This window comes from Lagenorhynchus albirostris, chromosome 9 (assembly GCF_949774975.1).
Source record: "Lagenorhynchus albirostris chromosome 9, mLagAlb1.1, whole genome shotgun sequence".
NCBI classification, from domain to species: Eukaryota; Metazoa; Chordata; class Mammalia; order Artiodactyla; family Delphinidae; genus Lagenorhynchus; species Lagenorhynchus albirostris.
Window position 1 is genome coordinate 5,394,484 of NC_083103.1, and position 18,119 is coordinate 5,412,602.

Here is an 18,119-nt window from a genome sequence, read left to right on the forward strand (position 1 = left end):
GCTGGCTCTCTCTGAGGACGGGACCAGGACCATGGGTGGGGGGCGAACTTGCCTTAGAGTGCCCACAGCCCTGTGGGGAATCCTGAACCAGCAGGGAGAGGGAGCAGAAGAGGGGACAGAGTCCCACTTCTGGGCCCAGCATCCACTTGGGGAGCCCTCCTCCCCCAGGTGCAGAAGCCTTCCCTGACCCCAAGAGGCTGGGCACTGCAGCTTACCATTGGCTCCTGGTGCTGGTGAAGACCTTCCAGCAGCCAATGGGCAGCCTCAGTGAGCCCTGAGGCGCCAGGGCTGGGCTCGGAGGGGCGGGGCTGTGAGGGGAGTGAGGGCCGGAGGGGAAGGAGCCGCTGGTCCGGGGTTGAGGCTGGAAGGCGTTCCATCTGACTGCATACGGGCTTCTGCTCAGACTTTATTCCAGGTCTCCCCAGGAGCCTTGGGGTCCCCTAAGCCCAGCCTCTGCCCCTAACCTCACCCTCCTTCAGCGCCAGCTTGATGCTTGCAAGGGCCCAGGCACCAGGACAGCTCCGTGGGCGGATGATGGGCCTGGGTCCTCAAAACCTCACTCTCTCACCTTCCTTCATCCTTGAGCCGGACACAGTCCACGGGAAAGAAGCTGAGGCATCCACCCCGGCTGTAAAGTGCGGTGCCTACTTGGAGGCTGGCATCCACCGTTCAGGCAATTGCGGTTGGGGGACCCTGAGTCTCTGGTACCCTCAGAAGTGGGACCTTCAGAATCGGGTGTCCAGGGAGGAGGTGGAGCCTCGATGGGACCTGGCGGGGCTCTCGATACGGGGGGCCCTGGACCGAGTCAGCAGCCCATGGAAAGTCTTGCCTCGGGTCTGGGGCTTGCGCCGCGGCGGCCTGGGCTCCTCCGGGGGCTGAACCACGATGCGGGGCACCTCGGGCCTGGTGGCTCCCCGGGTTCCTGCCAGCTGCTGGGCCTCAAAGATGGCTTGGGCCCCAGGCAGGCGGGCCTGCGGCCTCGGGGGTGGCCCAGATGCCGACGCGGGCAGCTGGGCCAGCTGGGCCTTGATCTCCCGCTGCAAGTCCTGTTCGGACAGGGCCACGCTGTGCACCTGTGGGGAGCAGTTGATACTGAATCTGCCTGGCCTGGGGGAGGGCAGGAAGCTATGAGATCCCTGTGGGGCGGGCAGGACACAGCCGCAGGAAGTGGCTGAGGGCTGAGGGGCTGACAGACAAAGAGACTAAAGGAGCCACTGAAAGCCACTTGAGGCCTGGGGTTTCCACATTCTCTGCTGCTGAGAGGACAAGAACTGAGCCCCGGTTCTTACTCTGACTTCCCCCTCTGGGACTCAGTTTCCGCAACTGTGCAGGGGGGCTGGGCCATTGCAGAGGGCGGGCAAGGGGCACCCACCTGGGGCATGAAGACCTCCTCCTGCAGCTGGGTGGGCGGGATGGCTCGAAGGGCGCCGAGCGTCTCCAGGAGCCCCGGGCAGGCCAGGCGCTGTTCAGTGGTGCCCAGTGCCAGGCGTACCAGTGTCAGACCCACGCGGAACAGCACCTTCACACCTGCAGTCCGGGGGCTCACTCAGTTGGGGGGCCAGCCCTGGGCTTCCTCAGTCTGCACCTGAACCTGCCCTCAGCCAGACTCCTTCCACCCTCCTGCAGCTCTGCTGCCGTGACCCAATGACTGAGAGCACGGTGGCAATCTGAGAGCTCTGGCCAGCATGTCTCAGCGGCCACAGACACTTGTGGGCAGAGCAGCCTGCCAGGAGCCAGGGGCTACTGAACGCCTCACGCCAAGCCTTCTCATTCTGGGCCTCAGCTCCTCGTCCCTCCAAGGAGGGGCTGGGTGGTGACGTGAAGGCCTTTCCAGCTCAGACCTGTGGGCTTCTGATTCTAGAAAGATTCTAGCCAGAACTCCTCACCTCTAAGCCAAGAGCATAGGACACACATGCACACAAACACGCACACACGCACACACACACATGGGTGTGACCTTGGGCCTGTTCCTGGAGCCTCAGAATTCCTTCCTGGTAGCCTCGGGTCTGCTGAGAACAGCAGTCAGGGGACCAGCGAGGTCTGGTGACAACTGTGACTTGTAAAGGGACAGCAGCGACTACTAATGGTGTCACTGTTATGAAACGGAGCCTGAGGCAGAGGGCAAGGGTAGCTCAGCCACCCTGACGGGGGGGGGGGGGGCCTGCCCTGACCCGCCCTCGAGGTCTGAGTCTGCAGGGGAGGCCATGTAGATGGCAACTTGGACACCCGTGGCCAGAGCTCTAAGCCAGCCTGAAGCCAACTGGGCATACAGCAGGTGCTCAATAGATGCACTGATTGATTTCTACCATTTTTTGGTCCAACCACCCTGCTCTCGGCCTGGCACTTCTCCCATGTCCGCACCCCCACGTCAGTCGTCTGTAGCCTGGCCTCTCCGCCTCCACACTGGCCCTGCAAGTCTGCCTCTTCCATAGAGCAGCCGCGAGCACCTTTAAACTCTCCTCCTGCCGCCCCCCTACACTCCGGCACATCCTTTGTTTTATTTTCTTCACAGAACTTCTGACAACCTATAAATATCTTGTTAATTTAGTACCGTCGCCTCCCATCCCCACTTCCACCAGAATGTAGGTCTCACTCACTCAAGTGGCCCTGGCTTCCGGAGCAGCGCTGGCCTCCGAGAGCGCTCACCAAGGGCCCGTGGGGCTCCATCGGCCATGCCCCCACTGTGCCCGCTCCCTGAGCCGTCTCACTGCTGTGATCTCTGCAGCGCCCCCCCCCACTCCAGCCCTCCCCCAAGCAGATGGTGCCCTCCCTGGGGTGGTCTCACTGCTGGGGGTGGGGGCTATCATTCATTACATTGGTGATCCGCGGCCAAGGGCTGGGCCGTTTCCCCAGAGCCACAGGGCGCTGTCACCCTCAGCACACCCCGGCACCCAGACCCCAGGCCAGGACCGGCAGTGGCGGTGGGGCAGAGCAGAGCTGGCCCCCTCATCCCCTCTGCACACCAGGCACCCGAGGCTCCCGGCCCCAGTTCCCACGCCTGCCCCCGCCCACCTGGCCAGCCACACACTCACCCTCACTAAGGAAAGCGTCCCAGACACGCAGCACCGTGGGGAAGGGCAAGGAGCGGGCGAAGAGGCACAGGAACCACTCGGGCAGGTAGAGCAGGGGCCCGACGCCCACCTGCTGCAGGTGCTTGTGCACACGCGGGAGCAGCCGCCGCAGCAGGGCCGTGAACACCTCGGCGTCCAACCGTACACCCTCCTGTGGCCACTTCCGTCAGCATCTCCACTCCCGGTCCCCAGGTCCCCACCCAGTCCCCAGGCCCCTCCCCACCCCCCGCCCAGCCCCTCCCCCTGTGCCCTCTGGCCCCATCCCAGCCTCTCACCATATGGGGCCCGTAGTAGCCAGGGAGGTAAACCTCGCAGATCTGTACCAGGCACCAGAAGGCCTCCTGGGGGCGGGCACAAGCCTTGAGTGCCCAGCGCAGAGGGGACCACGGAGGGGACCACAGGGCGGGGGAAAGGGGTGCAGGGGAGGGTCTGGACACCATCTGGGGTGACTCTGGAGCCAGGAGCCTGGACTCAGTGCTGGGGCTGGTAAGGAGGGGCAGGTCTTACCAAAAAGCTTCCTGTTGCCCAGATAGAGGCCAACAAGGGGTGTAGGGAGTTGGAAGTCACAGGGCTCAGGGGGTTGAATTTGAGGGTCACAGGGTAGGGGCTCACTGGTCAAGGCTAGGGAGGGTCCCAAAGTTCAAGTCTTGGGTTCTTGGGGTCACTGGGGTCAGGGATCATGGTCACAGGGTTCAGAATCAGAAGTCATGAGGTCAAGGTAATAACAACCAGACTCCTAGATCATTGGGGCAAATGTCAGGGCTCAGGGTTCCATGTTCCTGCAGTCAAGGTCGTTGGGTTTGAAGGTCGCTGAGGTTGGTGGTCATGAGGCCCTGGGTCACTCACTAGGACAGGTTTGGGTAGGAGTCAAGGATCCCAGGTCCCTGAGGCCAGAGTTCCTGGGGATGGAGGGGTCATGGGTCCGGGGCACAGGATTACTAGGTCCCTAGGTCACCAGCGTTGGGGTGCATGGATCACTGGGGTTAGGGGGTCAGGGTCTTGGGTCCCCGTAGCAGGGTTGAGGGTACTCACCTCTGGGGGCAGATACATGAGCAGCACGGCAGCCACAGGGCCCTGGGCCTGGCAGTAGCCCTGTTCCGGCCGATATAGGGTGTAGGCCTTGAGTACCTGGAGGAGCCCCTGCTGCCTGTGCCAGAAGACCCCGTTAGGGGCCAGTCCCCCGCGCGTCCCTTCCCCACCCTCTGGCGGCCCTTTCCCAGGCCTCAGCCCCCTGAGGGCCTTGCTGGGTCCTCTGAGATGCAAAGATATAAAGCTGGAGCGGGGGTGGGGGGGTGGTACTAGGCCAAAGCACCTGGGGGTTGTGGGGCTGGGGGTCCCTGGGCATCACTGGCCTCGTACCCGTGACCCTGGGGTGACACAAACATCTCATGCAGAGGGAACTGGCGGTGCAGGTCCCTGCCGATGGTCTCCATCCACTGTGGGTCCCCAGGGGCCTCAGCCAGTTCCTGTGGGTGGACAAAAAGGTGAATGTGAAGGCCCAGAGTGGTGAAGGGCCAGGGAAGGGAGGTGGGACCCCTGCCAGTTCCCTCACCTGATAAGTGTCACGGCTGTTCTGCTGACACACATGGGCCCCGCACAACAGGGGCCAGCACCGGGCCCGCAGGGCCGAGGGGATGCCTTTCCGGCACTGCATCTTTACCTGTGGGTGAGGCCAAGGGACCCCGTTAGGCCAGCCACACCAGCTTCCCCTGCTCCTGTCGGCAGGCCCCAAGCACAACCTGTCATCAGGCAAGAGCCACTTTGGGTAGCAGGGAGAAAAGGCAGGAGGTACTGGGACATGGGAGGGGTGAATTTTGCCTGGGTATGGGCCGAGGCAAAGGGGGCTGAGCCACGGAGGCCTGGGTGGGACCACTCTCCCCCTCACCTTCTTGTACCGCCGAGACATGGTTTTCTCCCAGTGTGAGGTCATCTCTACCCACTTCATCTCCCGCTGGCGGATAAGGTCTGCAGGAGGGTGACCTGGCCTGGGGACATATGGCACAGGTGTCCAGGCGCTGGGCAGCTGTTACCCAGAGCCCACATTTGCCACCCTTCATGCTACCTGGGTGAGCCTAACTCCTGGCCCTGGAGATCTCTGGGAATCTCTGGGGCGGGGTGGGGACCTGTCACCCAGGAGTTGCCAGTGGTTGTCATGGGGACAGGAAAGGATGTGGCTCCGATGTGGGTGGAAGCAGGAGAGACTGAAGGGGGTGTGTAGGTGTGTGTTGAGGGAGGGGCTAGTTGATTGTCCCCCAGGATAGGGACACAGACAAGTCATCAGGGAAGTTGGGTAGACAGAGTCCTAGACTAGAAGCCAGGAGTTGTGAGTTTGGGTCTGATTCTGTCTCTGATCTGCTGTGTGATCTTCCTAACTGTTTCTGGACTTGTCTTCCTGTCAGTACATGAGGAATGCAGAGGATTGGTGGGGGAAGAAGTGTGGGTTCTGTGATCTGGATCTGGGATTCCCGGGCCAGATTAAAAGGAGAAGAATGTTTGGCCCCAGAGGTGGGTGGAAACCCTCAGAAACTGGGAGTAAAAGAGACATACAGGAGCCACCCCCCACAGCCCTGCTAACCTTAGGATTCCATCTGGAACCCGAGAAGGGATGATAGTGGCTGAGTCCCCAGACCCGCCCAGGACCCTCGAGGTTGGACCTCACTCTAGAATTCAGCCCTCAGCTCCCACCCTTATTCCCAGCACCCCACCGCCCTACTCCATCCCTTCCCTACTTACCCTGGCTCTGCTGAGCTGCCCCCAATGAAGCCATAGCGGTCAGCCTGGCGATATGGGCCAGGCCCACTCAGCTCTGAGTCAGACCCCAAAGAGCTGGAGTCATCCTGCAGCTCACCAGGCTGCACCAGGTCCTCCCCCAGGGCCTGGGCCATGGTGCTGCAGACGCCTGATGCCATAGGCTGCAACATGTGGGGAAAGCCAACATGAGAGGCGGCTCCTAGCCAGCCTGGGGCCTGGGCTCCTATCCAGCCAGGCCCCAACCCCAGGACCTGACTGCGTGGTCAGAGGGAGCAGATTTCAGGGTATCTCTCCAAGCCCCTTCTGTCCCCTCTTCTCTTGTGGGGTGGGGGTGGAGCATGGGCCCAGAAGTGGCAGAAAGGCCAGGCCCCTGTCCCCTGCAGCCCAGCTTACCTCCTTGCTGCACCTCACCTCCTCCTCTCACTTCCTCCTCAGCCACAGCTTCGTCAACCAGCCGGGGGGCCCCTCCTAAGTGCGTGGGGGGGGTAGTTACCCCTTCCTGTCCCGGGCTCTTCCGGCCTGCCCCACTGGCCCTGGGCCATGGGCTCCTCCCACCATCCCGGTGGGCTGGGTGGGTGCAGGCTTGGGTTCCTGTGCTGGGTGTGATGCGGCCAGGGCCTGCCAGAGGTAGAGAGGGCAGGCTGCCTCCAGATTTGAGGTCACTGGCATGTAAAACACTCGATTCAGGGTCCAACGAGTATCATGGTGTATTTAGTGTTTGCTCTTTACAAAGTAATACTTTCAACATGCACACAATGTAGCATTACTATGCTACTCAAAAGGCAAGGATGAGACATTACAAAAAGTAATAATTTAGCATGCACCACAGGCAGTGTGGACCAAAATGAGCTCGGAGTTCAGCAACAGGTGTCTGGATCTACCTAGCCAGTCGCCCGAGGGCCCCAGACTCAGGAGGTAGAGGTCCTCCGTGAATTCGAGGCTAACTCTTACTATCTCTGAGCCTCAGTTTCCTTTCCTGCACTTCAAGGGCTTAATCTGCACTGTTTGGGGAGACCCAATGAGTTACCAATGAGGTCACACAACCTTCCCGACCAGGACAGAAGTGGGAAGGACTGCTTAGCCCTTGAAAGAGAAAAACAACTTCCACAGTACTTCCGACCGCACCTCCTCCGAACAGCCGAGGGTAACTCAAGGGCGGAGCTAGGCTTGACCTCGCCCCATGAAGCCCCGCCCACAGGGCAGGCTCCGCCCCAGACACACGAGTCAGTCCAAGTCCGGTCCCCTGACCGAGGCCCCGCCTCCCGGGCCGCCGCGACCCCTGCGCCCTGCGTCCGGCGGGGGCGCTAGAGCGCAGGGGCAGCGGGCGGGGCGGGGCGGGGAGGGGCGGGGCAGGAGGCCTAGGAGGCGGGGCGGCGAGCCGGGGCGGGCGGAAGGAGCTCCAGGCCGGAAGGAGGCAGCGGGAGGGCGGGAGGCAGGAGCGGGCCCGGAGCTGCTGGGGCCAGAGCGGCGGCGCCGCCATGTCCGACAGCGAGAAGCTCAACCTGGACTCTATCATCGGGCGCCTGCTGGAAGGTTGGCCGGGGCAGGGGAGGTGGGCGCCGGCCGCGCCCTGGTCCCCTGCCCGGCCTAGAAGTGGCGCGCGGGTGGACTTGCCCCTCCCAGGACCAGCTTAGACTGGGCGGGGACGGGCCGCGAGGTCCCGTGGCCGCAGGTGCCCCCCTTCCCAATTGCGGCGCCCCTGGGAGGTCTGGGGTTGCTCCCCTTGCCAGAGCAGGGCGGGGGCGCACGGGTTAGCCAGGGCTCTTGGGGTTAGAAAGAAATCCGAGAAGCCTAGCCCCCCCCAAGCAAGGGGTCCTGTGTTCTGAGGTTTTGGCAGGCCTCCGCGCACAGCAGTCCCCTTTCGAGTGTCTTGAGGGTAGTTGGGGGTCTCGTCCCTTGAGGCTTGAGGCGGGGGTCCCAGGAGGCTGAGCAGCAACAGCTGCCCCTGGGCGAGGCGGGGCCCGGGAGGCCCGGGCGCCCCCCAGAAGTGCCTACGGGGCCACCCATGTCACCCACCCTCTTCTCGCCTGAGGGTCCTGACGCCTCATTCCACTCCCAGTGCAGGGCTCGCGGCCTGGAAAGAATGTACAGCTGACAGAGAACGAGATCCGTGGTCTGTGCCTCAAATCCCGGGAGATTTTCCTGAGCCAGCCCATTCTTCTGGAGCTGGAGGCACCCCTCAAGATCTGTGGTGAGCCCCCTGCCCAGGCCCCTTTGCTTCCTGAAAGTGGGTACCCACCACCACCAGCCAAAGTCCCTGGATCTCTCCACCCTTGAGTCCAACCCTGGCCCTGGGTTCAAGTTCAGACTGCATCTAGTGCTGACCTGGTTCTCTGGGTCACAGGCGACATTCATGGCCAGTACTACGACCTTCTGCGGCTGTTCGAGTACGGCGGCTTCCCTCCAGAGAGCAACTACCTGTTTCTGGGGGACTACGTGGACAGGGGCAAGCAGTCTTTGGAGACCATCTGCTTGCTGCTGGCCTATAAGATCAAGTACCCCGAGAACTTCTTCCTGCTCCGTGGGAACCACGAGTGCGCCAGCATCAACCGCATCTACGGCTTCTACGATGAGTGTGAGTGGGCGGAGCCTCTGGGGCTGAAGGTCGCCATTCAGTGCGACCCTCGTGTTGACCTGGTGGCTGGGGTAGCAGTGTTTGACAAACACCTGCTAGACTGAGCTCTGTGAAGGCAGGGCCAGTTCACGTCTCTCCGCCCTGCCCTCCTGGCATGGGTCCTGGCGCTCAGGAGGGACGTGGTGAATGGTTGCCGACTGAAGGGCTGCCAGCATTCTAATGCAGGGCCTTGCCTGCCGACACCCCCCTCCAGTGCATCCGTTACTTAAGCACTTAGGATGCCTGTCTGGACTGGACTCTCTTGGCCAGAAGCTGAGAGAGACCAGACCCGGTCTTGGCCTGGCTCTGCTCATGTGCAGGGGGGTGAGTGCCAACCCTGAGGTTGTTCCAGAACTGGAACTTGGGGGTTCCTGTGGACTCAGCTGCCTTAGAATTCGTCCTGGGAGGCAGTGGGGTGGGGATTGGCCCGGGGTGGGGGTTCCCTTCTTGCCTTCCATTCTCTTCTCCCAGCTGTGTCTGAACAACACACAATGTGCCCTGGAAGGCCCAGAGACCCACACTGAGGGTGGGGCAGACAGGCCTTCTCGTGAGCCCTCTCCTTCCTCTGGGCAGGCAAGAGACGCTACAACATCAAACTATGGAAAACCTTCACCGATTGCTTCAATTGCCTGCCTATTGCTGCCATTGTGGATGAAAAGATCTTCTGCTGTCACGGGGGTGAGGGCGGCTGTGGGCCGCATGGCGAGGGAATGCTTGGGCAGGACGAGCCTGGCCACATCCCTGGGGGATTTGGGACAGAAGTGTTAGCTGAAGGACACATTCTCAGCCACCTGGAACAGCTCTCCCTGGAGCCCTGGTTTGGATATCACTTCTTCCACAAAGTCCCCCCGCACCCCAGCATTAGGCTGCACTCACTGTCATGTCGTGGCCTCGGTTTCTTGCGTGGAGTTTGCTTGTCTTTTTCCAGGGAGCACTGTGCTCCTGGAAGGGACAGGGACTTGAAGAGGCAGAAGGCGATGAGCTCTGCCTGTCTAGGCTCCCAGGAATCCAGGAGAGGGCGGCGGGTTGAGGGAACAGAGGCTGATTGGCAAAGGCTTCCTGGAGAAGGGAGGGCCCTTGTTTTGAGGCTTGAGGAAGTGACCTGCCCCCGGTGCCCCCCAGGCCTGTCCCCGGACCTACAGTCCATGGAGCAGATCCGGCGTATCATGCGGCCTACAGACGTGCCAGACCAGGGCCTGCTGTGTGACCTGCTGTGGTCTGACCCTGACAAGGACGTGCAGGGCTGGGGCGAGAATGACCGTGGCGTCTCCTTTACCTTTGGAGCTGAGGTCGTGGCCAAGTTCCTGCACAAGCACGACCTGGATCTCATCTGCCGGGCACACCAGGTGGGCTGGCAGCTCTGGTCTGGGTGGCAGCGGGGGCTGGGCAGCAGCACCTGCTGAACTAACTGTCCCCACCCTCGTCCAGGTGGTAGAAGATGGCTATGAGTTCTTTGCCAAGCGGCAGCTGGTGACACTCTTCTCAGCTCCTAACTACTGTGGCGAGTTTGACAACGCAGGCGCCATGATGAGCGTGGATGAGACGCTCATGTGCTCCTTCCAGGTGGGGGTGGAGATGGGGATGGAAGGGGCGGGAGGGGCCCATGGCTCAGCCCCATGAGCCTGACCAGCTTGCCTCTTTTAGATCCTCAAGCCCGCCGACAAGAACAAGGGGAAATATGGGCAGTTCAGCAGCCTGAACCCTGGAGGCCGGCCCATCACCCCGCCCCGCAACTCCGCCAAAGCCAAGAAATAGCCCCCGTGTGCCCGCCCTCTGCCCCAGACGGTGGATTGTACAGAAATCACGTGGCTGTGAGGGTTTGTGCTGGCCCCCTAGGGCCGCCCATCACAGGGAACACGGAGCCTTGGTGTATTTTTCTTTTTTTTATGAATCAATAGCAGCGTCCAACCCCCAGGGCTCCTTCCACCTGCACCTGCAGTGGCTGCAGGCAGGATCCTGGGGCTGAGGCTGCAGCTCAGGGCAGAGCAGGGCCAGATTGTGGGTCCCCAGCCTTGCTTGGCCTCAGGGCTGGCAGCCGGATCCTGGGGCGACCCATCTGGTCTCTCGAATAAAGGTCAAAGCTGGATTCTCGCCATGGCGTCTGTCTCCCTTGTCCGAAATGCCGCGCCTGGCGACCTCTTCTGCCTAGGGCCACTTGGGAGGCTTGCTGGGCATGGGGCCCGAGCGAGGGAAACACCAGCCACACGCTCAGGTCACAGGGGCCTTTGGAATTTCCAAGTCAGGGCCAGAGAGTTTTGGAAAAGCAAGCAAAACAGTGTGTGCCGGGCACAGGGGATCCCCGAGGTGTACCCAGGATCTGAGGGAGGGACAGGTCCTGGTTGGCAGAGAAGGTGGATCAGCAGGGGCCAGCAGCCCCACCGAGGTTTTTTTCTTAGGGAGGTGGGCTTAGAGAACGCAGGCCCCCAACCCTGCCGCATGGTTGGATAAAGAGGTGAGGGGCCTCCCAGCAGGTGGCAGCTCAGCACCAAGACTGGGAACAGACATGATCGACTGGGGGCCGAAGGGAGACGACAGGACCCAGGCCAGTCACAGATAGCCGAGCAGGGCCTGGGGGAGGCGGCAGGACCAGCCAGCTGAGCTCCAGCACAGCCCACCTCTACCACCCACCCTGGAGGAGAGCTGGCCCCGCCCCTGGTTGGCGCTGGGAGATGGGGAGGCTGGGGCTTCCTCTGGTCCTGTCCTCCAAGGACCTCTCGGCTCAGCCTTCCCCCTCACTGTCTTCAGCCAGCACGGGGCTGGGCCCCTGGGGAGAGTGTGCAGGGGCCAGGATGGAGCCAAAGAACAGCGAGCGGAACTGGCGAGAAAACAGAGGAAGCCAAGTGAGCTCTGGAGGCTGCTCCCTCCGCCTCCCATCCCTGCCTCCGTCTCCAGCCAGCCCCTACCTTCTTGGGTGGGGGAGTCCCAGGCACTGTGCTGGGCTCGGTGTCATCTTCCTCCTCTGAGTGGGAGCCAGGGCTACAGTGGGGCTGGAAGCCAGGTGAAAGGGAGGTGGAGGGCAGTGTCCGTGAGCCCTCACTGCCCACGGCGGTTTCCATGGCGATCATGTACGAGTCAATGTCATCAAGGGCAAAGTCGTCCAGGTGGGGAGTGCTGTAAGCAGAGACGGCTTAGCAAGGGCAGGGAGAGAAGAGGGGGAACAGAGGCAGGGCCCCACCTTGGAGGGCTCAGCGGGTGGCTGCAGAAGCCCTGTGGCCGTTGGTGGCCTCTTGCTTTTATTCCTTCCTGATTTGGTGGGAGGGGAGAGGATGCCTGGGGTTAAGTGGCTGCTTCCTGGAGGGAGTGGACCTGGAATCCTTTCATCAGAGTTGAGGTAGAGGCCTGAGGGAGACATCCTGGGGGCCGGTTTAGCTCAGCTGGGGGAGAGGAGCAGCAAGTTCTGTAAGCTGGGCCACCTGGGGCCCAAGCCCGTACCTTCCCAGGGGACAGGAACCGGAGCGCACTGGGGCCCAGGGACATGCTGGGCAGAGGGCCAGGCCAAACTTCCTCTGCTTAAACTACACTGGGCCCATCCTCCCCAACCCACCTGCCCTTTCAGCCACCGGCTTCCCCAGTCCCAGGCAGCCCCCCCGCTTCCCGGCAGCCCTTTCCCTCCTTGGCCTGGGAGGAGGCTCGGAGGGGAGGCCTCAGCCAGAGAAGGAAGCCAGCCCGACCCTGGGGACACTTCCCTGGGTGGGGGGAGTCTCTGAGTACAGCTGCCCAGTAAGGTTGAGCTTGCAGGGCTGGGGCCCAACAGGAAGTGGGGGGAGGGGAGGCGCTGACGCTGGAAGCAGCAGGCTCCCCAGGGTGCACAGAGGTGGGGAGGAGGAGTGGGTGGGCAGCGCTCTCACCTGTGAGCCTGAAGCTGAGGCGCTGGCTGCTGGAGCTCCGGGGCACGCAGGTCCTGGGGGTGCGGGTCCGGCTCTGAGAGCGTGGCCAGGACAAAGTGGCCGTCTAGCAGAGAGTCCTTGATGGCAAAGATGGCTGGCCTGGCAGGTGACGGGTCCAGGCAAGGTCAAGGCCCTTTGGCTCCTGGCATCCCAGATCCCTCCCCCCCCCCCCCCCCCCCCCCCCCGTCCTGAGGCTCGGAGTTACCTGCCAGGGCCATCGAAGTAAATGCTGAGAGACAAGTTCGCTGACTCGGCAAAGCTCAGGAGCCCCTGGGAAGGGAGAGGCAGAGCAGTGAGGCCCCGCACCGGGCAGGGAGGAGCGGTGGACCGGGCAGTGAGCGCGTGGCGGGCAACCTCACCCGGAATTCCTTGAGGCAGAAAGTGATGGCCACCCCTTCCTGGGCCTGCAGCTGCTGGAAATCCTCCCCCCCGATGCTCATCTCGGTCACCATGGCTTTGACGGTGCTGTCTGTGGAGACAGCAACAGGAGGAAACCTGGGCCCTGCCCCATCCCAGCCCATCTCTGCCCCCTGCCCCAGGCCATGTCTGGCTCCCTCACCTGCCTCCTCCTGGTAGCTACGCAGGATGATCCTGTGGCCACGGCCAATCCCCAGCGTCACTTCGGCCAGCGCAGGGGGGAAGGGCAGAACAGCCTCCCCCAGGACCCTGTGAGGAGGGCACAGCATCACCCCAAGACTCAGCCCCACCCAGTGGCTTCGCTCTCAGGATCTGAGGCGGGATGGTGACACACACCAATGTCCGAAGGGAACCAGGCCAGGCCTAGCATGCCCCCAGGGAGGACAGGAGCAGGACATGGTCCCTGCCCCGTCCAAGGCTCCCAGGCTGTCGTGGGAGAAGTCCACTTGCAAGAGACGGGGCGGACAAGAGCAGAGCCCACAGAAGACAGCAGGAAGCACGGGCTGTTTGCGCTGAACCAAACCGGGCAGGGGGCACCTGGCCACCCAGGGGCGGGAGACCATCCCCACACAGTCTGCATAAATGCGGCCCTCAGGGAGAGCCCTCAGATCCTTGTCTAGAAAAGACACATGCCGATAAACAGTTACAGGTGAAATAACATCTGGAATTTGCCTCAAAACACTTGGGACAGGAACTGGCGTCTACTTTTATATGAATTTAAAATTGCCCATAAGAAAAAGAGAAACAGGGGCTTCCCTAGTGGCGCAGTGGTTAAGAATCCGCCTGCCAACGCAGGGGACGTGGGTTCGAGCCCTGGTCTGGGAAGATCCCACATGCCGCAGAGCAACTAAACCCGTGCACCACAACTACTGAGCCTGAGCTCTAGAGCCCGCGACCCAAAACTACTGAAGCCCGTGCGCCTACAGCCCGTGCTCTGCAACAAGAGAAGCCACCACAATGAGAAGCCCGCGCACTGCAACGAAGAGTAGCCCCCGCTCACTGCAACTAGAGAAAACCCGCACACAGCAGCGAAGACCCAACGCAGCCAAAAATAAATTAATTAAATTTAAAAACAAGAAACAACTGCTTTTTTTAAAGTTTTTTTTTGTATTCTGTCTAACAGAGACAAAATTATTTAAGTCAATAAATTTTTAAGGAATTTCACATGTTCTGATTCTTTCCACTGTCCATCACCTTAGTTCCTCCAAACTCATAATCTTCAAGATAAAATAGCCTTTTCAGAAATAAGCTGTCATGTGAGTCAGCCCCCAATTCTCTTAGCTGGGCTTCTTTGATCTCCAATGGAATATGGACACACTTCAGAATTCCCCACCTGTAATCTCTGGGATCCAATTTCCTCAAGCAATTTACTTTAGGACCATGTTTAGGGTCAGGAGGTGGATCTGCCTGGTTCTGAATTTGACACCCTCTAAAAATGTATTAGGTTCAAATCACATTCACTCCTAAGCCATCACACCCTAGAACTGTACAGATTGTTGGGATAGGCCAATACCTAAGATAAAAAAAGTCTGACTGTTTTTCCAACGATGTAGGTTTACGGAAAATGCCCCATCAGGATAGATCTCAACACAACTGCTCTTTTTAAAAAAGAAAGAGGGGCTTCCCTGGTGGCACAGTGGTTGGGGGTCTGCCTGCCGATGCGGGGGACGCAGGTTCGTGCCACGGTCCGGGAGGATCCCACATGCCGCAGAGCAGCTGGGCCCATGAGCCGTGGCCGCTCAGCCTGCACATCTGGAGCCTGTGCTCCGTGACGGGAGAGGCCGCAGCAGTGAGAGGCCCGTGTACCGAAAATAAATAAATAATAAATAAATAAAAAAGAAAGAGAAAGAAAAATCCTCAAGATACAGACCACAGATTGATTCCCTCTTTCTCTACCCAAAGGGATCCTGGGCAGTGCTGTTTCAACAGAACTCAGAAAAACAGAAAGTCAGGACCCAAATGGACCTTGAGGTTACCATGGCCTTCGGCTACCAAAAGAAAAGAAACACAAGACCTTGGGTTACTTGGATGCAAGTGGCACCCAGCGTGTGGGTGAGTGGGAGGAGAGCCAATCCCCTCTGCTCTTGTCTTCACCAGGGACCTTTGCATCTGCTGGAGTCTCCTGGGCCCTGCACAGCCCCTCTGATTCCCCAGAACAGCTCCATCTCTACAGCTGCTTATTCAGGCAGCCCTCCTGGACCAGGACTTCCCCTCCTAGCCTCCTTCCTTGGCCTCCTGCTGGGACCCCTCGAGGCTAGAGCCCAGCCAGGTAGGAAGAGAGGCTGCCCTTGAATGGGGATCATCGCAGAAGGATGACAAGGCCAGAGAAGGGTCATGAGTCCCTGAGCCACAAAAATTAAGGGACCTTCAAAGGTGTTCAGGCCAGAGAAGACTTGAGGGCAGGCCAGAGACCCGTTCTCTGACAGAGGAGTCAGGATGGGTCTGAGTGGTCAGAAAACCAAGTCAGACCTTTGAGGTGGAGAATACAGACTCCAGAAGACAATGAGGAACATGGAACAAGGGAGCACCCAGCCCCTCCTCACTCCAGCCTCTGCCCTTAGAGGAGCCAGGCAAGGACCTGAAAGCAAACCGGGTTGGATAAACTCCTTGAGGTCTACAGAAACCCTGTAGGGAAAATGGAGGAGGTGCCTTCTTAAACTGACGGTTGAGACCCAAAGAAGGAAGAGAGAAACCTAGGCCTCAGCTTGAAACCAGGGAGCGTGCTCACCTTGCTGGGGCACAGAGCACATGGGGGCACACGGCTGGGTCGAAGACAGCCTGCAGGGACTCGCAGTCCTGGAAGGACAGGTTGTGAGTCTTCCTCACCCCTGGATGGGCAGACAGGGTCTCAGTGGGCCTCGCCAACCTCCACCCCACGCCGCAAGGACGACCTGGCCAGCCAGCTGCTCACTCACCGTATTTGCAGTACAGCTGAACTACCAGGCGGCTGCTCCTGCCATTCAGGGAGATGCAGCATTTCTCCACGGTCTTCTCCAGCATCGCCAGCGAGCGGAAGACTGACAGGAACGACTAGGCGATGGAAACACATCAGCCCAGTGCCGCGCCTCCACCAGCCAGCTCTCACATCCCCTTAGGCTCTGGCCCATCACGGGCTCAGCACTGTCACACCAGGAAAGGACCTCCCACACACACAGAAATTTACACCCTTCCAGGCCTTCGTTCATACTGTTCCCCTTGTCTGGAATGCCTTGAAAGACCTGCTTACCTTTCAAGGACCAGCTTGAACGTCACCACTCTCTGCAGGTCCCTGGCAGAATCAATTAGCCTCTCCGTATCTCCCATTACCGTACCCTGTGGATGTCCGTACTATGCCCCTGCGCTGCATTTTGCATTGGATTGCTCCTGCGTATGTTTCTGTCTCCAGCTGGCACCTACTGTGTGCCTCAGAGCAAACGCACTGGTAGAGGTTCCTGGGGGGGTTCCTGGGGGAGTGCACTGCCACCGCTGAGGGAGGGGCCTCACCTTCATCAGGATCTTACAGCGCAGCGGGTCCTGACCAGGGGTGGCCGCCTGGTACTGCTGGAAGAAGAGCGGGGCAAAGAGGAAGCAGGCATAGGCCGAGCGGGAGGAGTTCACGGTCCGGAGGGAGAGCTGGGCCAGGAAAAGCAGGGAGAGGGATGCAGTCACCTGCAATGTCAGGCCCAGCCCTCTGGCCAGGTTTTGCTCACACACTTGCCCTAATGTCCTCCACTTCCACCATCGTCTGCTGAATCCCTCCCTCTCCTTCCAATCAGCGGGTATCTTCTCCATGAAGCCTTCCCGGAGTGCCCCTCAGCACCGCTCCCGCAGCAAGGGCCCTACACAGCTTTCAGCGCCGACCCCACCCGCCCCCGGGCACTTCAGGGAGGGCAAATGCTCTCAATTCACACACTGGTCTGGGAAGATGACAGGGCTCAAGGTGACGTCCCAGCAACAGGGGAGGAAACTGTAACTCAGCAGACAAATCTGCCCACCGGCATCCTATCTGATGGGGGCGAGACTCGAGCCCAGGTTAGGGTTCCCTGTGGGAATCTCACCCCCCCCAATACCGTGGCTCCTCACCCCGTCTTCCAGGGGCTCCAAGTAGAGTTCGTCCCCGATACGGGACAGGGAGTGGACGGCCTTGCCGAGCACTGCGGGGAGGAGAGGAGAAAAACACTGCTTTGCTGGCGCTTTGGGCCCTCCCATGTGCCCCCAGCCCCGGGCTGGCCCCAACTCACCCTTCACGTTGCTGCCCGTAACCAGACACTTCATGCTGCTCCCTGCGGCCGGGTTGTGAAAGGCGGCGGGCCCCGGACTGGACTCCAGCTCGCTGCTCCCCTCCGGGTCTCCCCTGCCGCCGCGGGTGCCCCGGGTTCTCTTCCCGCGCACCGCCCCCGGAAGCCCCGCCCCCGCCTCCTCATTGGGCCACACGCCTGCACCTCCGTCACGTGAGAAAAACGCTCGCCGGCTGCGCCGTCACGTGACAGAGTCCCGCTGGTGGCGGTCACGTGATCCGGGAGCGCCGGGCGCCTTCCTGGCTTGTCTCTTCGCGGGGTCCAGGGCCTCCCTCGGCCCTTCAGCGCCCCGGGTGAGCCGGGCCTGTCAGCGGGGCCCAGCGCGGCTGCGCGCCCGAACGCAAGGCGCTCAAAGGGTGTGGGGAAGCGAATCCGGAGATGTGCGGGCGAGCCCGCCTGGGTCACTAATTTAGAACGGATTTTCTGGGCGTCTGTCGTGGGTACGGGGTCGAAGGCAGACCGTCGCACCCAATCCGAGCTGGGGACACGCACAGAAGCAGCAACCACTGGCACTAAAAAGAAATTAAAGCACGTTGCGGCAGGATCCCGGGGTGGGAAGTGGCTGTTCGCTCTGGCTTCGAGGATCCTGCGTTGATCCCGAAGAAGAGAAGATTCTCCGGACAGAAAGGGGTAGAAGGGTGTGGCTGGCAGGGGAAGGTGAGAGTAAAGGCTCAGCGGTGCATGGGGCTTTGCCCCCGTTGGGAGGGAAGTGGGTCTGTGAGAGGAGGGGTGAGCGCTGCCAAATGAGGAGGGTCACTAACGGGAAGGGCTGGAAACGTTTTCTGAGGTTAGACGCATGCGTATGTGGCCCTTTGAAAAACGACCAAGGGACTGTGCCGAAGGAGGGGCTTCATCGGCGGGCAGGTCTTCCCCTAGCCCTGGGCCTCGGTCCTCCGCTGCGTGAACTGGAAGGGAAGTCCTGGAGGGGCTCCCTGACCTCTAGTTCCCTGCAGCACCTAGTGTGCTTTGAAGGGCCCTGGGCACCACTGCGTTCCTTTAGGGCCCATCTGGACTTGCCCCTCTGGTACTGTCCCCAGTGAGGAGGCCATGTTTGTCTGTGGGCCCCTTGCCCTCCTGCTCCTGGCCTGCAGTCCTGGACCCC

The 18,119-nt window shown here is 60.9% G+C and overlaps 4 protein-coding genes across 9 annotated transcripts in view; 1 reads left to right on the top strand and 3 right to left on the bottom strand.

Moving 5' to 3' along the window:
- Positions 1 to 283: 283 nt before the first annotated feature.
- On the bottom strand, positions 284 to 6,280 carry TBC1D10C (TBC1 domain family member 10C). Of its 2 annotated transcripts, XM_060158416.1 has the most exons (10): positions 6,216 to 6,280; positions 5,805 to 5,983; positions 4,957 to 5,056; positions 4,624 to 4,731; positions 4,431 to 4,537; positions 4,104 to 4,218; positions 3,347 to 3,412; positions 3,033 to 3,222; positions 1,373 to 1,527; positions 284 to 1,073 (listed from the first exon to the last, which is right to left on the bottom strand). In XM_060158416.1, exons 2-10 carry the CDS (start codon positions 5,978 to 5,980, stop codon positions 726 to 728), a joined length of 1,365 nt encoding a protein of 454 aa, XP_060014399.1. In that variant the 5' UTR covers positions 5,981 to 5,983; positions 6,216 to 6,280; the 3' UTR covers positions 284 to 725. The 2 variants fall into 2 exon arrangements, with proteins under 2 accessions (XP_060014399.1, XP_060014397.1); XM_060158414.1 differs by lacking the exon at positions 6,216 to 6,280 and having other exon boundaries at positions 5,805 to 5,992.
- Positions 6,281 to 7,214: 934 nt separating this feature from the next.
- Positions 7,215 to 10,527, top strand: PPP1CA (protein phosphatase 1 catalytic subunit alpha). The gene is made up of 7 exons (XM_060158422.1): positions 7,215 to 7,355; positions 7,882 to 8,013; positions 8,167 to 8,397; positions 9,010 to 9,114; positions 9,559 to 9,782; positions 9,865 to 9,999; positions 10,081 to 10,527. Exons 1-7 carry the CDS (start codon positions 7,301 to 7,303, stop codon positions 10,189 to 10,191), a joined length of 993 nt encoding a protein of 330 aa, XP_060014405.1. The 5' UTR covers positions 7,215 to 7,300; the 3' UTR covers positions 10,192 to 10,527.
- Positions 10,301 to 17,102, bottom strand: RAD9A (RAD9 checkpoint clamp component A). 5 transcript variants are annotated; one of them, XM_060158419.1, is made up of 11 exons: positions 16,961 to 17,102; positions 16,803 to 16,873; positions 16,224 to 16,352; positions 15,656 to 15,770; positions 15,469 to 15,568; positions 12,883 to 12,989; positions 12,683 to 12,792; positions 12,529 to 12,593; positions 12,285 to 12,422; positions 11,340 to 11,547; positions 10,301 to 11,251 (listed from the first exon to the last, which is right to left on the bottom strand). In XM_060158419.1, exons 1-11 carry the CDS (start codon positions 16,992 to 16,994, stop codon positions 11,156 to 11,158), a joined length of 1,173 nt encoding a protein of 390 aa, XP_060014402.1. In that variant the 5' UTR covers positions 16,995 to 17,102; the 3' UTR covers positions 10,301 to 11,155. The 5 variants fall into 5 exon arrangements, with proteins under 5 accessions (XP_060014402.1, XP_060014401.1, XP_060014400.1 ...); XM_060158418.1 differs by having other exon boundaries at positions 12,683 to 12,989; XM_060158417.1 differs by lacking the exons at positions 16,803 to 16,873; positions 16,961 to 17,102 and having other exon boundaries at positions 12,683 to 12,989; positions 16,224 to 16,792.
- Positions 17,103 to 17,166: 64 nt separating this feature from the next.
- The window catches only part of LOC132526071 (uncharacterized), a 58,976-nt gene continuing 58,023 nt past the window's right edge, over positions 17,167 to 18,119 (bottom strand). The window contains exons 5-6 of the mRNA XM_060159822.1: positions 17,231 to 17,529; positions 17,167 to 17,190 (exon numbers count right to left, since the gene is read on the bottom strand). Of these exons, the coding sequence (XP_060015805.1) occupies positions 17,167 to 17,190; positions 17,231 to 17,529 (323 nt within the window). The remainder of the gene's footprint in view (positions 17,191 to 17,230; positions 17,530 to 18,119) is intronic.